The sequence below is a fragment of the Diorhabda carinulata genome, chromosome 4, assembly GCF_026250575.1.
Source record: "Diorhabda carinulata isolate Delta chromosome 4, icDioCari1.1, whole genome shotgun sequence".
NCBI lineage: Eukaryota > Metazoa > Arthropoda > Insecta > Coleoptera > Chrysomelidae > Diorhabda > Diorhabda carinulata.
In genome coordinates, this window is record NC_079463.1 from 5,119,968 (window position 1) to 5,141,304 (window position 21,337).

The window sequence follows — 21,337 nt, forward strand, 5'->3', positions numbered from 1 at the left end:
CAAACGAAGAAAAAATTGATTTTACTTTATAATCGTAAATGAACAGGAACAAATTCATTTGGAGCAAATAAAATAATGAAACGCATAGAATCAGAAATGAAGACATGAAGAGAATGAAATGAATGGAAAACAGTTGAATTGGTATGGACATATAATGCGTCATATCTCGTATGGCGAGGGAAAGAATGAGGTATGTAGACCAAGGAACAAAGCAAAATAAAAGACTAAGGAAATAAAGGAGTAGCAAGATAGAGGAGATATTTAGGAGGATTGAAAATAATGACTGAAAGAGGATACGAAATCTTTTCCGGACGCCGGAAAAGACAAAAGCCTGAAACAATAAAAAATTATAGAATAATTTTTGATTCCTATTTTGATTTCATTTATAGAAGTTTCACTTTATATGAAGATACTTAGTGGAAAAAAGCAGATAAAGAAGTTGACAATTTTGTTGATAAAATTTAAAAAATATAATTCAACGGAAAACGATTGGGAAGATAAAGCAGATTAGACGTATTATATAAATTTATAAACATATATTTTCGAAAGTTACCGAAAAAATAAAAGTAAAACTGCATAGCCATGAGCAGAAGGTGAAATTTTTTTCAAATGGAGTGAAGATGTGAAGTGGAAACATAAAATAATAATCAGTGATGCAAACAACTGGTATTTAGGAAAATTTTGGCAAATACTAAAAAATTGACATGTTTAGTGAAGAGATATCACCAAAGTAGATTTTTCAAACTGAATTTGACAATAAGGATGTGAATCAAAGTAAATAATAATGACAAAACGTTAGGTAGATCTGGATAAAATAATTCAGTACTGCCTGAAGATGCTAATACAAAATGTTATGCCGTAAGTTGGAGGGACTAGAAGGACAACTCGTATTGCTGAGGAACAATTATTAATAACAGATTATCTACACCTAATTAATTGTTATATTAACATTAGGTTGGTTTGTTTACTTGAAAAAAATATTGAAATTAGAAGAATAAGAAATCATGTGAACAATATTGTTGGCATTCTATTGTTTCGGTATTTCCTTGATTTGTTGACTCGTAATCAATGGAACAATGAAGACAAATGAATTATTGAAAATTATATCGACCAAATAGAGCTCACCTAATAGGTTTGTCTTTGTGTCAAAGTTCAAATATTTGTATTTAATCACTTTTCACTATTTAATTTGGAGGATGAATTTGGAATTTTTAAACACAAGTCCCTCATTTTTTTCTTCGCAGAAGAATTGAGGTCATATGTATGATATGAATATTGATAGAAAAATCAAATATTTTCGATTGTTGTTAGGGAAAATTAAAAAAGAGTATAGGAAGTCAATAATAAGTACATGTTAATTTTTTCCTAATGAATTCATTTTTTTTATTGTGGGGACATATTGTTCATGGCTTCAGTTCCAAAAGTCTCAAGTCATTATTGAATTTTTTGTTAATATTCACTTCTTTAAATTTATATAACTAATCACCATTTAGTCTATATATTTAGATTGTCACTCATTGCAACATTTTCATAATATCTTGGTAACACATAATATCTGTGTTACCAAAATTCTAAAGATAGCAAATGTACTTTGTAGCGATCAACAAACCGATTACATAAGAGCAGGATTTGTGCTAATATTGCGAAGATGACATTTTTTAGCTGTGCAATAAATATACCAAATCACCAAGCGGAAAAGGCATTGAGTAGAAGGGGAGGTAAAGCGAATGAAATTAGAATAGGAGCACACCTGTAACGCGAAGAAAACCAGCAGAATAAAAATTCCTGTAAGATAACATTTCATCTATTTAAGTGTTACTGTCTTATTTTCCTACTCAGAAGCTACTTTTCTATCTTTGAACTGAGTTATACAATCTTGCGATGTTGAGGTACTCTATAAAGGTTATTATTTCTAGTATTGTGAGGATGGTTGTGGGTATAGAATGAATTAAACAAATAAGTAGGTTGACCTGCGATTCTTCATGTTTAAAATGGAATTCCTGTTTAATTGGGAACTCATAAGGTAAATTGAACGAAAAACGCATGCAGCTGTTTTGCAATCAAGAAGTGGAAGAACGTGTCACAAAGAAAATACTTGGTTTTAGAAGGCAAGATGTTTTTAAGATGGTTTGAGCTTTTGAATAAGCGTAAATCAACTTCAACTTATCTTTTATGTGACTCTCAAAAAAAGAAATTAGTCTAAAATGACACCTAAGTTTTTTGCTTCGTTTAGTAGTTACATAAAGGTGATTGTTGTCTGCTGCAACCCAAAATTTCGCATTTAGTTTTAAAATTTGTTGAATTTTTGAAAAAAATCGATCCTGAATAACCGGAATATCGGATTTTGAAAAGGAAACGTATTTTTGTAAACCGCCTGCATCCTGTAGTAAATTGGAATAGTTTAAACAGTTTTTCATATCTGTTACATATAAAAAAATAATAAAGGACCTACAATGGAATCTTGGAGCACTTCCATTTTTAGTGACAAATATATGGATTTATCTACCACATCATTTTTTTAATTAAAACGCAATGACATCTGTTCTGGAGATGATGATCTGAAAGATTTGGTAGCCCGAATAATTTAATTTAGCTAAAAGCATATTATGATCAATGGAGTCGAATGCTTTGCCAATATTTCTAGTTTTCCCCATATTTTATGTCATTTACTAATTTAACTAGACTTGTTGACGCTCTAAAAAATTTCCTATCGCTTGATTGTTTGTCAGGTATAATTCTAGACAAGTAGAACGAACTTATTCGGTTGTACAAGTTTTTTTTAGGATTTTTGATACCACTGGTAATAAGTTTATTGGTCTTAAGTCTTCTGCTTTTTTTGGATGTGTATTTTTAGAAAAAGGAATAAGAATACCTTTTGTCCAATTAACATTTTCCAAAAAACAACTGTAATAAATATTTATTAAATGCATAGTAAGCATAGTTTAAGTTCCCTAATTGGAAAACCGTCTTAACCAACAACATTCATAATAATTTCCTCGTTCTATCGTAAAAGACTAATTACTCATTGAATTAGTTTGCGAGTATATGAGCTCATCGATTCTATTTCATCTAAATGACTAATCTAATAATTCAAAAAAATGTCCTGTCCATCCAATTTGTCTTAGTGTCCATATAACTTCTTATCGTAGTTGTTTTCTCTGAATAATATCCTGTATAATCAATTTTTTCCTTTATTCGTTGATCCTTTCTTTTTGTTTATCCACCAAGTTGCTTTTCATTATCAGATGAAAATAAAAAAACAAACAGAAGAATTTTAATGTACATATCCAAGTAGTGATCGATACTAAAATCAAAAATATGTTTTTCCATTTTATAATTAATTCAATATTATCAACAACAAAGTTTTTATTTCCAAAGTTCAATGAAAATGCTCTTTTTATCTAATTATGTGGTATAGTTTTATCGTATCTATTTTTGCTGTATTTACATAACTACAATAATTATCGCATTTTTTTTTGGCGTACTTATTTTCAAATGTAGAATAAATCAGACATACAAACGGTCTATTAGATAACTAATATTAAATAGATTTTCGCAATTCAGCAATTTTCTAATATACCTTCACCATACCTCTTAGATAATATTTAATAAATTTTCGTAAATTCCAGAAATTTTTACCAGAAAATTAACACTAACACACTATACTTTTTCAACCTTGACTGCCATTAATGTAAAAATGAATTCACTTTTTATAGGAATAAAAAAGTAGTTGAATGCATTAGATTCACGATGAATTACAGGCAAGAATCGAAAAGTTTTATTAACAATGTATAATAATTTAGTTTCAATCAAGTGCAATTTTTTTTGACAGTTTCATATTCATTTTGGACCTCATATGCGTGTTTTTTTAATAACTTCAGTTATTAAAACGTCGAGTCAAGTGAACTACTATCCATTCAAGTAATTGTTTTGTGTTCTAACAGCCTCGACAAATTTTTCTACGTGTGTTTGGAGAATTACATTTCAGCGTTGTAATTTCACATCATTTAGACTATTTTGGATTTTTTTTGAGGATTTGATATCCTGGGTTTCACATAAACATTATGTGCGTGCACTGGTATTCGGTAAGGCTAAGCAAGAACCCAGACTTGGTATTGCCCAGGCTTGCTGTTTTAGTTTGACTCAAACAAAAGGCAATACAAGCAACACCAAACACACTACCCAGTATCCAACTTGTCTTCTACAAACAGTCCATCTTACATATGCTGGACTGCCTGTTTTAAAGCCTACAAATCGATCAGAAAGTCAGGATTCTACTCAAGAACTTGTTCTAAGTCAATACTTGATTGAACGACTTTTGACTTTTGCTATGTACATTGAACGTCTGAAATTTAGTTTCTTCTGATGCGAAAATTTCCTATTTTCGACATCGTGACGAAATAAAAATTTACTTTTCTATAGTAGGTGATTCAGTCTATTGTGATAATGCTTTTATTTTGATAACTATATTAAATTTTGAATGTGATTCATATCAATGCAATTATTCATTGATTCCTTGTGTGAAAGCATTGTTGCGTAAACTTCCTTCAGTGCTGGTTATGGGTGGTCCTTACGTTTGCTAACTCCAGGCTATAAAAAAGCTAAAAATTATCCTTTAGTGAACTCTGACGAAATTATTTTACTACTGTTGCACATAAAGCTCGACTTGATAGGAAAGAGAAACTCCCCAAATTTAGCGTAGCAAAAAAAATAAAGATGGGATATTTGTAGGTACATAAATAAGGAAACCGATAAAGAATAAGAGCTTTGAGAAAAAAAGCTGAATGATAAGGAGAAACTTTGTTTGAAATGTTTTTAAACGTTGTCCAAATTTTAATACGAAATTATAGAACGGATAATAACAAAGATCAACAAACCTTTGTGGTGTACGGAAAAACAAATATACATATACTGGACTCTCACGGATTTATTTCCGGCAAATTTGAGTTCTGTGAGCGACGAACAAGGCAAGAAGTTCCATCAAGACATTTTATTACTTGAGAAGCGCTATCAAAGAATGAAAAAAGACGTTCCAGAAGTCATAAAAACGTTTTCATTCTATATTAAACGATAATATCTCTAAATGTAGCTGATGTTTATATTTCGTACGAAAATATATGTTTTGATGTCACAAGCAAACTTGAGGATTATTGTTTAATGATACTAGTGCATTCAAAAATTGATATTAGTTTCCATATGACAAAAAAAGTTTTATTTTTATTAACCAAAGTTATGGGTGCATTCTTGTCCTTTTTCATATATTTACATTGCAGATTTAACTACAAAAAGAGAAAATAAACAGAAAAAAACGCGACGAATGAAAATTATCTCTGAAGCCTAAATAGAATGTTTAATAACCTAAAAAATGGGTGATCATCAAGTACATAAATGGATATAAATCACAATTTATGAAGATGTTAATGTGAGCAAAATCGACTGAGAAACGTATTAAATCTAATAAAACATATCTAAAAGATGCACACAATCACTGGTTGTCGTGGCATTTTTGAAGTAATTATATTAATTTCACGGATTACGGCCCACGTCCGTCCATAATGCATTTATTTGTTTTAACCGGTGATCTTTTCATAAAACCTCACCTATTATCATTTTTTTGCATTATATTTATCAATGGACTATATTTAATTTTATTTACATGTTGTGGTTAAACTCAACAAAAGGAAAGAAAAATGTATTATTACGTCGTAGTATAATTAGTAATATTTTGTGTAATTTTATTTTCACATGCGAACGGTTTAAAAAAATATTATTCATCTTGAATTTCCGTCACTTTTAACCTCAACTATAAGTTGTATAATGAACCATCTACATTAGTTTTGATCTCATATTATCCAGCGTCGAATTCTTAGACAAGTTTGATATAATTATCACATGTTCATAATTTCAGACTACAATTGGTTCCAATTCAAATATTGTATTAACTTCTATTCCTTCTACTTCGTATTTGTTCCTCAGCTTCTCATCATTTAAAAAGTTCAAAATGTATTCTTTATACCTGATGTACAGTTAAAAAGGATCCTTTTCAAACGAGTTATAAAACTAAATCCTAAAAACTGGTAGTTTTCTATCTATGAACTTAATTGTCATATTACTAGCAGCTAAGACATATCATATATACAAATTTTGTGAAATTATGTCATAATATGGTATAATTATTAGAAATGAACCTTGAATCTAAAATGAATCATGTTTTATAATACAAAAACTTGATCTCCTCATCTGAGTACATTCTTTCTTAATCGGAAGTAACTGACATCTATCAGTTGATATTTTCCACATCCACCTTAGTCACCAGGTTTGATCTATTGTGACTTCTGGTTCTTCTCGAAAATATTTGCCACAAGGGAAATGTCACGACACCATTCCTATTATTGAAATGACAACATGAGGTCGAATGAACCTCATTTCAAAAGTAATTTTTCAGAAATTCTTCTAGTCATGATTCAACGTTGAGAAAAGTGCTTTGCTAGCTAAAAGCAGTGCTTGAAAATAGATGAGTTCTAATTTTACTTTGTTTTTACCACACAGAAAGTTATAGAACTTTTAAATCAAACTTTAAAATTTCACCAATAGATAGAGCTATAAACAATCAATGATATTGATAGTATTGACTGGTTTTGAATTTTTATTGGTATTAGATATTGGTGATTGCTTAGCAATTCGTAACAAAAATACGTCGCGTGGTTAGGTCGTTGTTTTATAGTCAAATGGTCGTGGGTTAAAATAGGACTGCAAAATGTTCTAGTTTGCATTTTTCACGTTGTATGTTAACTTTTTTACTCAAATTATCTCTTATTTATTTATATGGACATATATCTAAATGAGGTTTCAAGGTAAAATTGTTTGAATACCATGTGAACCTGGCTCACAATCCTAAGGTTGGTAGATCGAATTTCTTGAGGTATACGGATACAAACTTTTCTAAATTTTCACTCTAAAACAATTTTTAGTCTTATATAAAGAAAGTAAGTGATTTTTTGTAGCAACCACACTCTATTCATATTCATATTTTCGACTAGATCCCTACTGTAGATTCATAAGATGCCACATCAATAACGAACTGAACGGATAGCTAAAGCATCAGATGGAGTATTACTAGACAAACGCTCCAGGTTTAAGACAGGCCAAAAGATTCATAAGCAAATCATCTAAAGCTCTGAGGAACATCTCATGATGACCTTAAACGATAAATGTTGGTCGATCTTCTGTCAGCTCACTGTCCTATCAAATACCAACTTAAGATGATAGGTATGACAGAGCATCACAATAGTCTTCTTTGTAAGGAGTGTACATATTTCAGAAACAGAACAATGCAGAGATGCAGATTGGCTGAAAAGCCAAAATGACACCCAAAACAATCTACAAGAATGATGTTTTGATTTTACTTCAACTACTTCTATAGTTGTTATCCATAGGTTACGATTCAAGACTTGTACTTTTTGTATCTCTTTAACATGTACCAATATTTTTTCTTCTTCCATTCTTCAATGAAAATTTTTGTATAGGTATCTATTTCTTTTCGTGGGCCTCAACCATATCACTCTTTTAGCTTTCATGAAACTTCTTACTAATAGCTATTCATAAAGATTGTCCAACTCTTGGTTAGTTCCGTTGTTCCAAAGTCCTTTCATATTCCTAAAGACTTTCGTCAATACCTCTATTTATCATAGACCCAGTTATGTTCCTTTTGTCTTTGTTAAACTTCCAGAACCTTTTTATAGTAAAACAAATGCTAACACACCCCAAGTTGAGTTTTCAACATTAATATTCAAATAAAAAATAGATTTTGCCTTTAGTAAGAATTGTGTAACATTTTATAATAACTATCAGGATAAGTGAGGTTAAAAAAAATGCACAGCTCATATGGCGGGTCAAATACTTCAACGACAAATAATACAATAACTACTTGGTCCAATCCATCAACAACGATAGCTTCAATGTCATCGTTATATGCCGCATCTGGACACCTTCCTCTTCCATATCCGGGATTTGAACATGGAGCAAACTCATCTTCGGTTTATCCCCAAGCTTCAATGTTCCAGTTTCCACATTATACACCTATGCATATGTCATTTGATTATCAGCAGGTAAATGATAAAAAATTTCTCGAATTAAATAAAACATTTTTATTTCGAAACTAATGTGATTTATGTATTTGAGAATCTTTATTAAAAAAACTCAAATATTAATCGAATTTATTAAATTTAATGAAGTTCGGTCGGGAGCGTCTTCAAACTGAAGTACATTCAGAAAGAGCTAGGAATTATCAGAGAGTAAAACAAAAAAAGCTTCAAATTATAATGAAATATTAAAAGTGGAACATTATTTTAATAATGACGAATTAAAACGGTAGGTAAAGAGTAGAAATTTAGAAATCTGTGATTAAAAACGAGAGGCAAAAGGAAAAACGGAAAGAGCGAGTTAAAAACTTTCGAAGAAACTGAAGGACGAGTTCTAATTTCAATATCAGAAGAGCGAATGAAATTCGTTGGGAGTTTTTCAATAAAAAATACTCCTTATTCACCCTGTCGGTGAGGATTTGGAAGAATTTTCAGTTAAATCGACGTATTTAACGTATAAGTGGCTGAGTGAATGGAAAAGGCAAACTTGAGCTGGCTTTATTTCCACTTGGAAGACATGAACAATTTTTTATTGTTGTAAATGGAACAAATAATTATTTACTGGTTTACGGATTTACCGGGGAAAATAAAGAATTTTTGATATACTTAAATGTTCTCAGATAATGAAAGCTAGAAAAAAAAATAGTTTATTGCCATCAAAAACACTCGCAGCAATCTGGAACGACTTTGCACCCAAGCTATAGCCTGTTCAGAACTACTCGATTGCCCCATTTCCTCGAAATCATAATGACCTTATCGGGATAAAACAAGGTTAACCTTACTAGGGTAAACCTGACGAGGGCCACTCTAGGAGCGCATCAGTATAACCCTATTTAAAATAAATTAATTTCCCAAAAGGTTTCCCTTATCAAATTCATATAAGGAACCTCTCAGGATCACCTTATTGAAAAGAATAATATTTGGTTATCTTGTCGAGTCTACTATTGACCCTATTGAAAATAAATTATTTTTTATCGGGTCTTCTTAAGCTGGAATTTCTGAAATGGTTGGTGTTATTCATTCTGAGCACACTGTTTACACCAACACTCACAATTACACTGTCTGTCGCGCGTTTCGATAATCAAGTTATCGTCTTCAGAGACTGAAGTTCTTTCTGATCATGTCTGTACAAGGAATCTTTCAGGGTTACTTTACTGGAAAAATCTTTTGTCAAGAACCATATAATTGATACCTCAGTACTTTCATTTTACTTTTAAAAATTGCTTATTCATTTAGCTTTTGAATTGGATATCAAAGTAAGAAAGTAATATCATAGTTTGTTGTTAAAACTTGAATATAGATTGTTTTTTCAAGTAAAAAAGATAGAGTTGTAAGTTGACGTACAACTAAAGGCTGCTGACGTTAATTATTAATAGAGATATTGGTAATCTTCTTCGAAAAAATGCCACTGTAATTTCCAAACCTATACTAAATTTATTATCAGTCCAGTTAGTCCATTATTCACGTTTACAAAAAAATCAACCATGTAAAAAACTGACTATCACACTAATAAATAACCTACATAAATGAACAAAGAACATCTGCTTTTCCAGCTTTTTTTTACGAAGCAGTACAATTAAAGTGAAAACGCATATTGATCAATGTAGTAGGTACTCCTACACACGTTTGCCTATACGCGCCGTGAACTCAATTACTATACTTCCTGCTCGATTGGAAGGTAAATTTTAATCAAAACCCCAACAGAAAACACTGTTGAAAATACAGAACCGTATTTTTCTCATAAAAAAATCATGAATGTTTTAACCAAATGTTTGTTTTAATAAAAAGAATATAAGCATCGATCTGTACTTTAATTTGGATTACTTCATATTATCCAATACTCTATTTATTGAATCAGAGCGAATTCATTCTAATATAAGCCCACTATTCCTTGTTAGTTCATTAGTTCATCACTGAAAATCTAAAATCAAGATTGTCTCTACGTAGAGATTAGCTAGATTAGACTTATAAATCATTTCTTCGTTTAAATACATATATAAAATACAACTAATGACTGATATTATAATCAGACCTGGGGATATAATAAGCAAGATTCGTACTAAGGCAGCACGAACGATTGGGAGTGTCGCTGGTGCTTGGAGGAGAAGGAAACTCCAAACTACGTCATTTATAAGTGCTCAGCACTCACACTCGCGAAATGTAAACACATGGATAGTCGTACGGTTTACCTAGTTTCTTTTAAAAGGCTTTTTCAAAGACATCAACCTTTGATAGTTTTCAGTAGAATACGATAGATATCAGGAGGGGTAAATGAGCGACGGTTCAAGATCCTCCACTTTCTAATACTTCCAAGATGAATTATGGATGGCAATTGAGAAATGTAGGGTACGAAATACTAAGGTTCGATCAAACCAGGATATCAACGGTGAATCACAACAATAAGTGTGCATATCAACGCTTTTAGTTTTTACTTTTCAAGAAAGTTGAGCAGTGATGGATTTACAGATTTTCCGCCTGTAGGAGGCTGTTCATTTTTTGTTGCCTTTACTGATTTCTGCAATTCGATAACTTGGTAATTTTTGATAAAAATATAATTTTTTATCTTTATAATGTAACTGAAAGTAGATCGTTAAAAGATTTTCACTCTTTTCAAGTAAACTTCTTTACCCAAACAAATTGTCGTTGGTGAACATATTGCAGTGCCAATGTTTTATCAAAGTTTGTATAAATATTTTTTAAACACAGTAACAAAGACGGACTATTTGTTTCTGTGAAAATTTCAAAAATTTTGTGTGAACAATACATTTTTAGACCACAACATACTCAGACTGCTTGTAAATCCATCAGTGAAGTTGAGAGTAGTCTACACCTCATGTGTTAGCCTTCTCATTTTTGTTTTGTTAGACTATAAGTACTAACATAACAAAATTAGTCATCTGTACATTTATCTAAAGAGAAAACATTTTATCTTAGTTAAATTGCCGACTTTTATTTATATATTTCAGACCTATTCATTGCCACTTGGGTGGTACGGGGTAAGGTGTTGTAAACAAATAAATAATTGAATCACAACCAGATTTAATACTAACTTAGCCTTACTTTCATTGATTTGCACAAATTCTTGAACATACACACAAGAATAAGCAAGCTTTGTATCATCGAATCGTCTTATTTGCAAATATCCGTCATGTTATTATACATTATAATATTTTCATTGTTTCATTATATAAAGAAAGAATCATCTTGTAAAGAATACATCTTCGTCCTTTAGAACGTTTATTAGTTCAAATAAATGTTATCAATTCTTTTTATTATTATTTCCGTCAATAATTTTTGTTGTACATATGTCTTTACTGAGATTGCAGTAATTAATTGTTAATTTTGTTTTGGTGGACTTACACAAAAGGTTATTATTTTCATACTGATTGAAAATATTGTAGCAGTAATTCTGAATGGAGTTTGTATATCTCTAATTCATCTAACTGGGATCTAAATATTAAAGAATGTGTCAATAATCCACTCGATATAGTTATTTAAAAAAATAGTAACGTTACAAATAAGTTTGGTAGATATGAAATTTAATTTCTAACATGGTTGTCATCTTGCTACTGTCTTCCACTGCATTAAAAACTTTGTTAGTCTCTTCAAAAGCTTCCAGAGTAGTCTCCTAATATGTTTCTTTTCTATATAGTCAATTTTATTACTGGTAATGGTTTAGTTTATTTTATATTAAATGGAGTCGTACTTACAAGAAAATAAGTTTTCAAACTACCTTCTAAAGTTTAAAAATGCGTGTAACTTAATATTTTTTTGCTACACAATCAAGTTACCAACCATTTTAGTAAAAAACTTCTTAGTCCTGATCTGATTCATTTAACTATTGAATGGGTTCAGCTCAACTAATCGTCCAAGCGGTACGAAAAAAATTGAAGAATGTTGTTTCAACTAAGTAAATTTCATATTTGCATTCAATGAGGAACTTTTCATGCGGGAACTTCAGTACAACAAAATATTTATAACATTGTAATTAATACAAATAAGGTGATAATTTAGCATGTTATATAATGTACGTTAATATAAGTCAGACAAAAGATTTTTCGTGATAAACAAGTAATTAAGAATAACGGTTTCTTGGAGCTACGAGTAGATAAGTGGGTGGATTACTTAATGCTTAACAAAACCTCGCTCATTTGAAAAATTCTAACGAATTTTCGGATATCTTTAAACGTAATCCAAGTCAATTATTCCGCCAAAAACCAACACAACACAACTGATCATTATTATGCTGATTGGTTGATACAAATTTTATAAAAATCTGCATTTGTTAAATAAAATAGCTTAATCCGTCCATTCGTCCACTATTGGTAAGATTTATTGCCTCGTCAGCCTTATTCACTTCATTTAACTCCCTCCGATCATTTTGGGAAGATGGAAAGCGACAAAAGAAAAGTTAATAACATAGCTAAGCAGTATCTTCACTGTTGGTCGTGCTACAGCTGTTTTCTCATTCTTGTATACCTAGTCTTACCTGGTCCAGTCTGCCAGCTTTCTTAGCTGTATGTTTGGGTAGGTCTTAAGCACTTCGAAATTAGATCTGGTTCTTAGTAGATTTCTGAATTCTGATGTACTATTAACGATCTTAATTTTGATTCCACACATGAATTTATATTAAAATACCCTTTCTCGCAAATGTGTTGTAAAACGGGTTAAGATAAATAAGATAAAAGTATTCACACATAATGTCTAACCTTTTTTCCAAAGATACACATTTGAACATTTACCTTATCTATCTCAAGGTTTCAAAATGTCTTATTTCCTCTTTTTATGTTTCACGATACGGTATCATCTTTCATTGGTTGTTGTTTTGATTCTGTTTGCCATATGTGTAGTGATGTCACTGAGAGGTATCCCTACTTTTTCGCTTCCACATCTTGAATGCATGCTCCAAGTATCAAACTTCAAAATATTGATATTAGTTGGACTATTGATTTATGAATAAATTCAAAGATACATCATCATGGAAAAGTCTCCAAAAGCTAGTAGAAAGCAGTGAAAGGAAAAGCAAACGTCAAAAGATTACATCAGTAAAGCCATCAGAATAATGAACAGTTTTAACAATAAATCTAATAGTAGACACTAATCGAATTTAAAATTTTCGAATCTAAGTAGTTTTGTTTCCAATTACTATCCTTTTTTCTGTACATGTGTATCTGAGAACCTCGTAAATGATTATCATAATCATGACTTTGTTTCGGCCTCTCGCGACATTTTTTCTCGATTGAGACTTAATGAAGCAGTCCACGAGAATTAAAATTATGATTTATGTGTCAACCCTTTTCCTCGGTCGTCCCCAGAGATAAAAAAGACATTATACTTCTGTTTCACACTAAATGAAAAAAGCAATATCTAAAACCACTACAGATATATATCACGCGAAACGTTTAAAATGTCTCCGTACAGTTTTCGGCTACTTTAATTTTCAGTTTTATTATTAATGACCATTTCTTTTAGGTTTTACAGAATTTATTTTCCAGATAATAATGTAGCGGAAGTTGGGACTTTTTAAAGATATAAATATGACTGGAGCTAAAGCATAAAAAAAACTAGTGACCCTTCATAATTTTTCGAATGTTTCCTCAAAACAAAATGTTATATTTTTAATATGTGGATCCTTAACAAGAAAACAAAATAATTTAATAAGAAAAAAGACAATAATAAGCTACTTAGTGTCACATACTATAAATTTCAAACCAAATACACACAACACTACTTCAAACTCACAACCAACAAATATTCGCGATAAATAAAATTCTTAATGATTTCTTACAGATTTTCATGCATAAATCTGCTATGCAGATGCATGCCAGAGACCTAGCGGGACGTTCCGAAGTGAAACCTCACCAATGCCAACAATGTCTCAAGTCATTCAGCAGCAATCACCAACTTGTGCAACATATCCGAGTACATACTGGCGAAAAACCTTACAAATGTTCCTATTGTGACAGGAGGTTCAAACAACTCAGTCACGTTCAACAACACACAAGACTTCATACGGGTAAGTTTACTAAATTATGTTGACTCTAAATTTAATGTTTATTTTTAATAAAGACAATAATTAATCAATATATCGGTCTATAGGAGCCAAAATTTTAACAACAAAAAACTTTTTGCTGTTTCATAGTTATTAATTTTGACTTTGTCAACTTTTTTATGTAAGAAGCGAGTACAGAAGGGGGTAAACTTCTATAGTTTGTAGTGTTAAGAAAAAACGTGCCTTGGTAGCTGATTCCAAAGTACTTCTCCAAAGGAAGGGGTTCCACGAGGAGAACCACGTGTGCCTGTCATGTAGGTCCTGCAAAAACTGCTCTAAGTGGTAAAATGTTGATGGTATCTTTAAATCGGAGTCCTTTCTTCTATGTTCTAAGCTGCCCAAATTTGTGATCAGCTCCGAATCGCCTATGAGCGAATTACTCTCTTCTGTATTGAGTCGATCACCCTCCAAGTTTTTGTGAGGCTGTCTCAGCTAATCCGGCCAATCAGATTGCTGGAATTTCAAAATCGGTATCGATGTTGGTGATCTCTTGATGCCTATAGATTTGATTAGAACGAGTAGATCGTTGATGTACAAGAGAAAAGGAGTCGGTGACAAGGTGCATCTCTGGGGAACACCAGCGTTGACCTAAAACCATTCTGGGTGGTTTCATCGATAGTGATCTGGATGGATCGGGTCTTTGAGAAAGTTCCTATGAATGCTAGAGCTTGACAATATTTTATTGGTAGAATTGTTATTGACAAAGGACATGGGGCAATACAACGTGCGAAGAAATTCTAAATGCAATATATTTCAGTCAAAAGCCAGCGCAGATGTGTCTCCATTGATCAATAAATTTTAGAAAGAAATTACCAAACAAATTTCAACCAACTAATTTTATCAATTTAAAAGTTTTCTCTTCGTTCTGGAAAGTATGTAGCTGAAGAAAAAACTGTTTGGTCATTCGCAGTCATGATTCAAGATACTTACATAATGTCAAACAACTTTCGAAATTCATCATTTGCAATACACTTTGCACTTGTTTTGCTCCAAGTCAATACGCATCATCCCCTCGTGGCTTTTTATAAATATAGCTGCGGATATTATATTAAGTTTGAGTTGATGAAGATCCAACAATTAGCGTAGTTATTTTTTGTCTGATAACCTGCATTATTATTATAGTTATTAGTTATAGTTAAGTACTTGATTCATTTTCGGTAATTCAAAACAACATTATAATTTACACATGTCAAAAACTTTAGTCTGGTAATAAAGTAACGTTCAGTGCCTTAAGCGCATACATTCGTTCATTATTTAATTTTTATCGTGCTTTTACTACTGTGGAAACAATGTTTGAAGACATAAATAATTTTTCATGATGTACGAAGATTTATTAAGTAGCAAAACAAAATTGATTGTTTGCCATACGTTTTAAGTTTACGTAAACGTGTGTGATTAAATTTTATTTTAAAATAAATTTGAATTTAATTAAAGTTTCACGTGATAAAAATAGATGAAACTGAGTTTATTTTCTTAATGCTATCAATTATTGATTATTATTTTGAAATGCTCAAATTGGTCGATTAAAATTAGCAAGAGAGGCATACCGTTATCGTGAAACACATAGTCATTACATATTTTTTTATTGAATCTCGTTATTTCGGTACTTGAAGAATGAAATACATGCTTTTGCTCCTAGTTAGTTCAAAAAATCTTGGTTAAATAATTTCTTTATAACAAATGCTGAATGAAAATACCACAATTAAATTGAAAATTAAATGAACAATTCTATGCGGAATACGAGAGATTATGAAGATTACAGAGTAAAAAAAAGTTTGAGGAAACTTTTTTATTTCAAAGTTTTTAATCCGATATCGAGGAAATTGCAATAACACAACCTTCAAATCAATTACCTTCGGTTGAGCTTAACTCTTTCCTTTTTTAATAAAAAAAGTTTCCTAGAGAAAAATTATTAATAATAATATCCATAGTAATTTAGAATATTGTTTTTAAAATAATTATTTCAGTTTTTACGAAGGTTGTGCTTCTATATTATCAAATAGGCACTAAACCGTCAACTTAAATACTTATTTATTTACATTCATCTATAAAATAGAACCTTAACTGTTTGAACGGGACTTTTCGAAAACAATTCAGTGGCTATGATAATCATACAGACACATATAACAAAGTATCTATAAAAACATCAATAAATATCTTCAATTTCTCATTTAATATATCTTTCTATTTATTTATGTTTCTAAATCGTCTTGATTATGAGTCTCTTCTGATTTGAAATTAGAGAGGTAAAAATTTGACTACTTTCACTCTTTATCATAATATAAAAACGTTTAATCAAAAGAGGCCAAAAATCAAAACGGTTTAGAAGCATAAAACATCAATACAAACTATATTAAAGTCAATTGAAGCCAAACAATTATATACGATTTTCTGTTGTATGTGTCCGAATTATAATAGAAAGATGTTCTAGAAAATTGAATCGTTCATCAGCAGATGCCTGCCATATGTAAAAATTTTTGCCCAAACAGGATAAGTAATAAATCCCTTCTGGAACATAACCGAAGACGTATGATTACGAAGGAAAAATAAAGATGTATAGGTCATACAACAAGCAAAAGAAAAATATGTAGACCTGTACGAACTATCGGGAAAAGTTGCAACGGATAGAATTAACGTGGAAAGAGGCTACTGAATAGTCAAAAACCGAAGAAAAGGGAGAATCCTCGTAAACAAAACGACGCAGGAGGAAAGCGTTTTATCACAGCTGCGAAAACACCGGAAGATGATATCCTAGAAGTTATATTTAATTTCTCTGAATGAGTAATCGTCGCGAATTGACTATCATACATAATCTGCAGCTTTCAGAAAAAAAAAGACAACATGATAATTTCCATTGAAAGTTACAGGTCGATTTTTCATAATATAAATAAGTCGTTGTACTTGTAATATTTTTGTCATCGTTCCTACTTTTTATTTATACTGTCGTCGATCAAACCTTTGGCAATTGCAATTGTTTTTCATTATCTTAGTCTTTTTATAGCTGTATTATCCTGACAGGGTAAACAAATTAGATACTTTTGCTTTATTGACAGGTTTATTGATTATAACAATTTCATTGGAATCTTCTATATCTCCATAGAATGTTCGTGCGTCAGACTTAAACTCATTATTAATGCAAAGCTGTTTAAAACTTTATCAGAAGAATTGGATGATCTGGTTCTTTTTCAAGAGATTAATTCCTTACGTGTAAAAGTCTTGGGTTTTTGGTCTTTGGCATTCGGACTGGAATGTAAGCAATGCTGGTAGCTTTATGATTTTCCAGATAAATGTTTTACTTTCCAGTATAAAATAAAAATCCATCGTGAAATATTCAAAAAAAAGGTTTTTACGTTGATTGCCAATTGAGAATATTCTTGTATAAGGCATAATACTCTACATACAAACATGTGTAAAAATTAAATAATTCCATCGAATTGTCAATATTGCTAGTAGTATTTTATGTTATTCATTATAACTTGTATTTCTCGAAAATATAGGTGTGACATTTTAATTACTATCACATTAATAGTATTCAACAATTCTGTTAAATAATAATATCATGAATGGCATGTTGTGCGAACAAAATCTAAAAAATCGATGAACATATTCATCTATGTATATCTGGTTTACTTTCACAACACTTGGTATACAAGCAGACCGGTCCCACTAGTCATCGAGTACAACTGCAGTAAAATGCATTTTCTGACCTTGTCCCAATTATGAATGGATTTAAGATTCTCGAAGGTGATTTCATAAAACATAGTTCTGGTCATTACAAAGAAGTCCAACTGAATATTGTTTATCGATGACGATAATAAAAATTTTTTTATAAATGGGTATGTTGAGGAGGACATGCAAAAAAAATTGTATAATCAGTTTTAAACAAAGTGAGTTCCATTGATGTTTAGGTGAAAAATATGATTAGATGTGAAACTAATATGTCAGAAACAAATTTTGCACACGTTCTTGAAGGTACTAACCTATAAATATTTGTGAAAATACTTCTGTACCTTCTTGCTTTAAAATTATAATAAAATACGCTAGTTTGGTGTTTTAAGGTCGCACAATCCATTGAACGAAGTCCTATATGTTGAAAAATAAGTCCGGTTTTACCAATAATTGAATATTTAAAGGTAAAGTCAACCCAACTTAACCTAAATTAATCTGACCTAACCTAACCTAATCCGACCGTACTGTACCTAACCTAGCCTAACCTAAGCATTAAATGGATCCTTCTTTGTTTTTCTGAAAAACTTTGCAGTCTTACAATTGAGAAAAATGTTTTGAAGAATATAAATATAATAAAATCGCGAATAAATTAATAAATATTCAACAACTAATACAATTTCTATTGTTGAAAATTTCGTTGTTCTCGCAATATATTATGTCAACAGAAATGAAGGACTGGTAGGCCAGTACCCAGAAGAACAAATGAAAACCATGAACTTGTGGTCAATTTGCTTTTACAATCAGTTAACCGGAGTTAAATATCTGCGATACGTCGTTTGGGAGTTCGTTAAAAGACGTAGGTGGACTTCCATATTTATTTCAACTAAAATATGATTGTCAGGGCTATGGATTGTATGAATATGCCCTACAAAATCCAAATTTTCCGTATTATGTATAATTCTCAGACCAAAGTCATATTCAGTGGAAGGGTTCATATTAATAAACTTGGTTTTGATAGGTATCTAAAAAAAAAGCTGCAAAGTGACCGTACAGAACGAGATTAGTACGTATTGCATTGAAGATATTGATGGTGAAGATGTTACTGTTATTTAGATGACGTCGTCTTCGGCGGTTTCAACAAGATAAGGCCAGCAGTGACATTGCTGGATAATCGTTGGCATTTTCGGAGGTTATAATTTCAACATCTACATAAAGAGTACTTTCAAGAAAAAAGTATTCATCGGTACACTCCTACTCAGAACTATACATGATTTACGTGAGATTTTCCCAACTGTCTTCATGGAAATGTGATTTAGAAATAAGAAATTCATCATCGTTGTTTGATACTTGCAATGAATTGAGAAGAATTGGAAATAGAAATGAAACAAATAAATTCGAAGGCTTAAAGGTTGCCAAATTTCAATTATCATATCTTAAATTATTGATGGACGTTAGAAAAATCATAATTAGATTGTGTGCCTCTATATTCTCTAAAAAGACCAAAATTATATTTCAGTTATGACCACTTAGGATATTTCGGTATTTTTAGAAATTTGTTGGGACTTTTAAAATAATATCCAAAATATAAATTACCTAATCAAATCTATTATTATTGAAAGAATTAAATCATCCTGATTATATTGAAATTATATGAACAATTGAACATACTCATTATAAGTAATTTATGCAAATATACACACATAAATAACATATCGAATATATTGGACGATAAATAAATTATCTTGAATATTAAGGGTCATGTTTCTGTCAAAATAGAACTGAAACATCATTTAAATAACAATGTGTACGTTCGGATTTCAAGAGCTATTTTCAACCTAAACAGCATTTCACAATCGTACAATGCATTTTCGTATGTAAATCAGTGAATTGGGTAAAATAACGCATTGGACGCGTGTATTGCATAAAATCGAACACCATAGCTGGACGCTGGGGTCCAATTTTCTCATATATGCGTACAAACCAGAAACAGAAATCGTTACTTGTTTCAATGCGTGAAATAGAGGCAAACTGTATAATATGTTATATTATTATAGTTTACACCTCTATATTCTACATCATAGTAATATGATTCCAAATCGTTAATTGATTATTAGGAGTAGGTCGACGAAGAAACCGCTTCGTTAGCTATTAAACACGTAGACATATATTCAATAGCACAATGTGGAAAAATAAAGAGATTACTTGAGAAAAAATGTATTAATCTAGTGTTGGCTATGATTTCATATTTATCTCTAGAAGTTATTTAAATCAATTTTAATTGGAAATATATAGCTAGCAACTCATGTGAATAAAATTTAATCAAATGTGTCATCTGGTTGCAAAACTGTTCATTTCTATAACAGAAACTTGTTCGGAGAAATCGATTTTTTGTCACAACTAAGTAAAATGAGATAGGATTCATTTTATTGTTAATGGTCACTAAGATATAAGTTTTAAAATACCATCAAAGAAGCTGGGGAACGATACGAGAATGGAAATATTCACAATTTCAGTTTGAATTTGGCTGTAGCTTTTGCGACACATTTTTGAACTGGCCGATTTGACAACAAATTAAAGCTATGACAAAATTGATGTGAAATGCGGGATTTTAATAAAAAAATTTTCATAGTGTTTCTTACGACAACTATATTTCAGTGTGTGTAAAGTTATGATAAAAATATATAGAAGAAACAGAATTTCACACTCGAGTAGCTATATCGTCTTCCTCAGATTCGTCGATACTGAAACTGAAATATTTTGGTGAAAAATCTATTCAATAATGTTTCTCATATCACGATTTTTTAGAGACTTACACATAATATTTATAACTATGTCATCAATCCTGCTGGCTACAAGCTCATTTCTTTAAAAGTTTTATCCTTTTATCTTTGTCTTGTTTTAGAAAAAAATCCTTACTACAGGAAAAATTTGAAATGTTATTGTACAGGTTGTTTGATGAATATATTGCTAGCCTTATACTAATAATGGTTGATCTAGTCTCTTCAAAGCTTAAAAACTGTTTCTTACTCAGCTATAAACTTCATTATCTCCAACTTCTTTACAGATTAAGCGAAAATCTGGGATGAATGAATGTCCAGGAAACTCATTTATATTACTCAGCTTCAGAGAGCTGTATTCTGTCTGTTCCCATCTTCCTCAACTCTTCTATATCCACATATAATCTATCGATAATTTTCGGCATCTTCTTCGCTTTTAATAGTTTTTCCAGCTTCCATTATTATTTTTGTTGAAATGTCTTTCTGACTATATCATAGTAGTTAACTAATTCTTCATTATTTCTACAACTGGTTGTTGCTCTGTTACTTTCTAAATGTATTCGGTATTATTTTTGTTTTATCTTCTCTCCTAATAGTCCGATTTTCTACTGCGTAGCAGCTCCAGAAGTAGAAGGGGAGGACCAAGATCAATATAGTTGGAGGAGGTGAAGATTAGTTAAAAAATGGGGTAACAAACT

General features: G+C 31.0%; 1 protein-coding gene across 19 annotated transcripts in view; it reads left to right on the forward strand.

Annotated features, from left to right (window-relative positions):
• Window positions 1-21,337, forward strand: part of LOC130893399 (zinc finger protein 37-like) — a 225,185-nt gene that overhangs the window by 132,867 nt on the left and 70,981 nt on the right. For 15 of the 19 annotated variants that reach the window (XR_009059199.1, XR_009059200.1, XM_057799466.1 and 12 more), the window contains one exon: window positions 13,932-14,157. Coding sequence is in view for 17 of the 19 variants with exons in the window: in XM_057799466.1 (XP_057655449.1) it covers window positions 13,932-14,157 (226 nt within the window). In the remaining 2 variants the exon portion in view is untranslated. Of the gene's footprint in view, window positions 1-6,874; window positions 6,900-7,605; window positions 8,109-13,931; window positions 14,158-21,337 lie in introns of those variants that run through there. The other 4 variants (XM_057799474.1, XM_057799478.1, XM_057799476.1 and 1 more) reach the window with 3 other exon arrangements.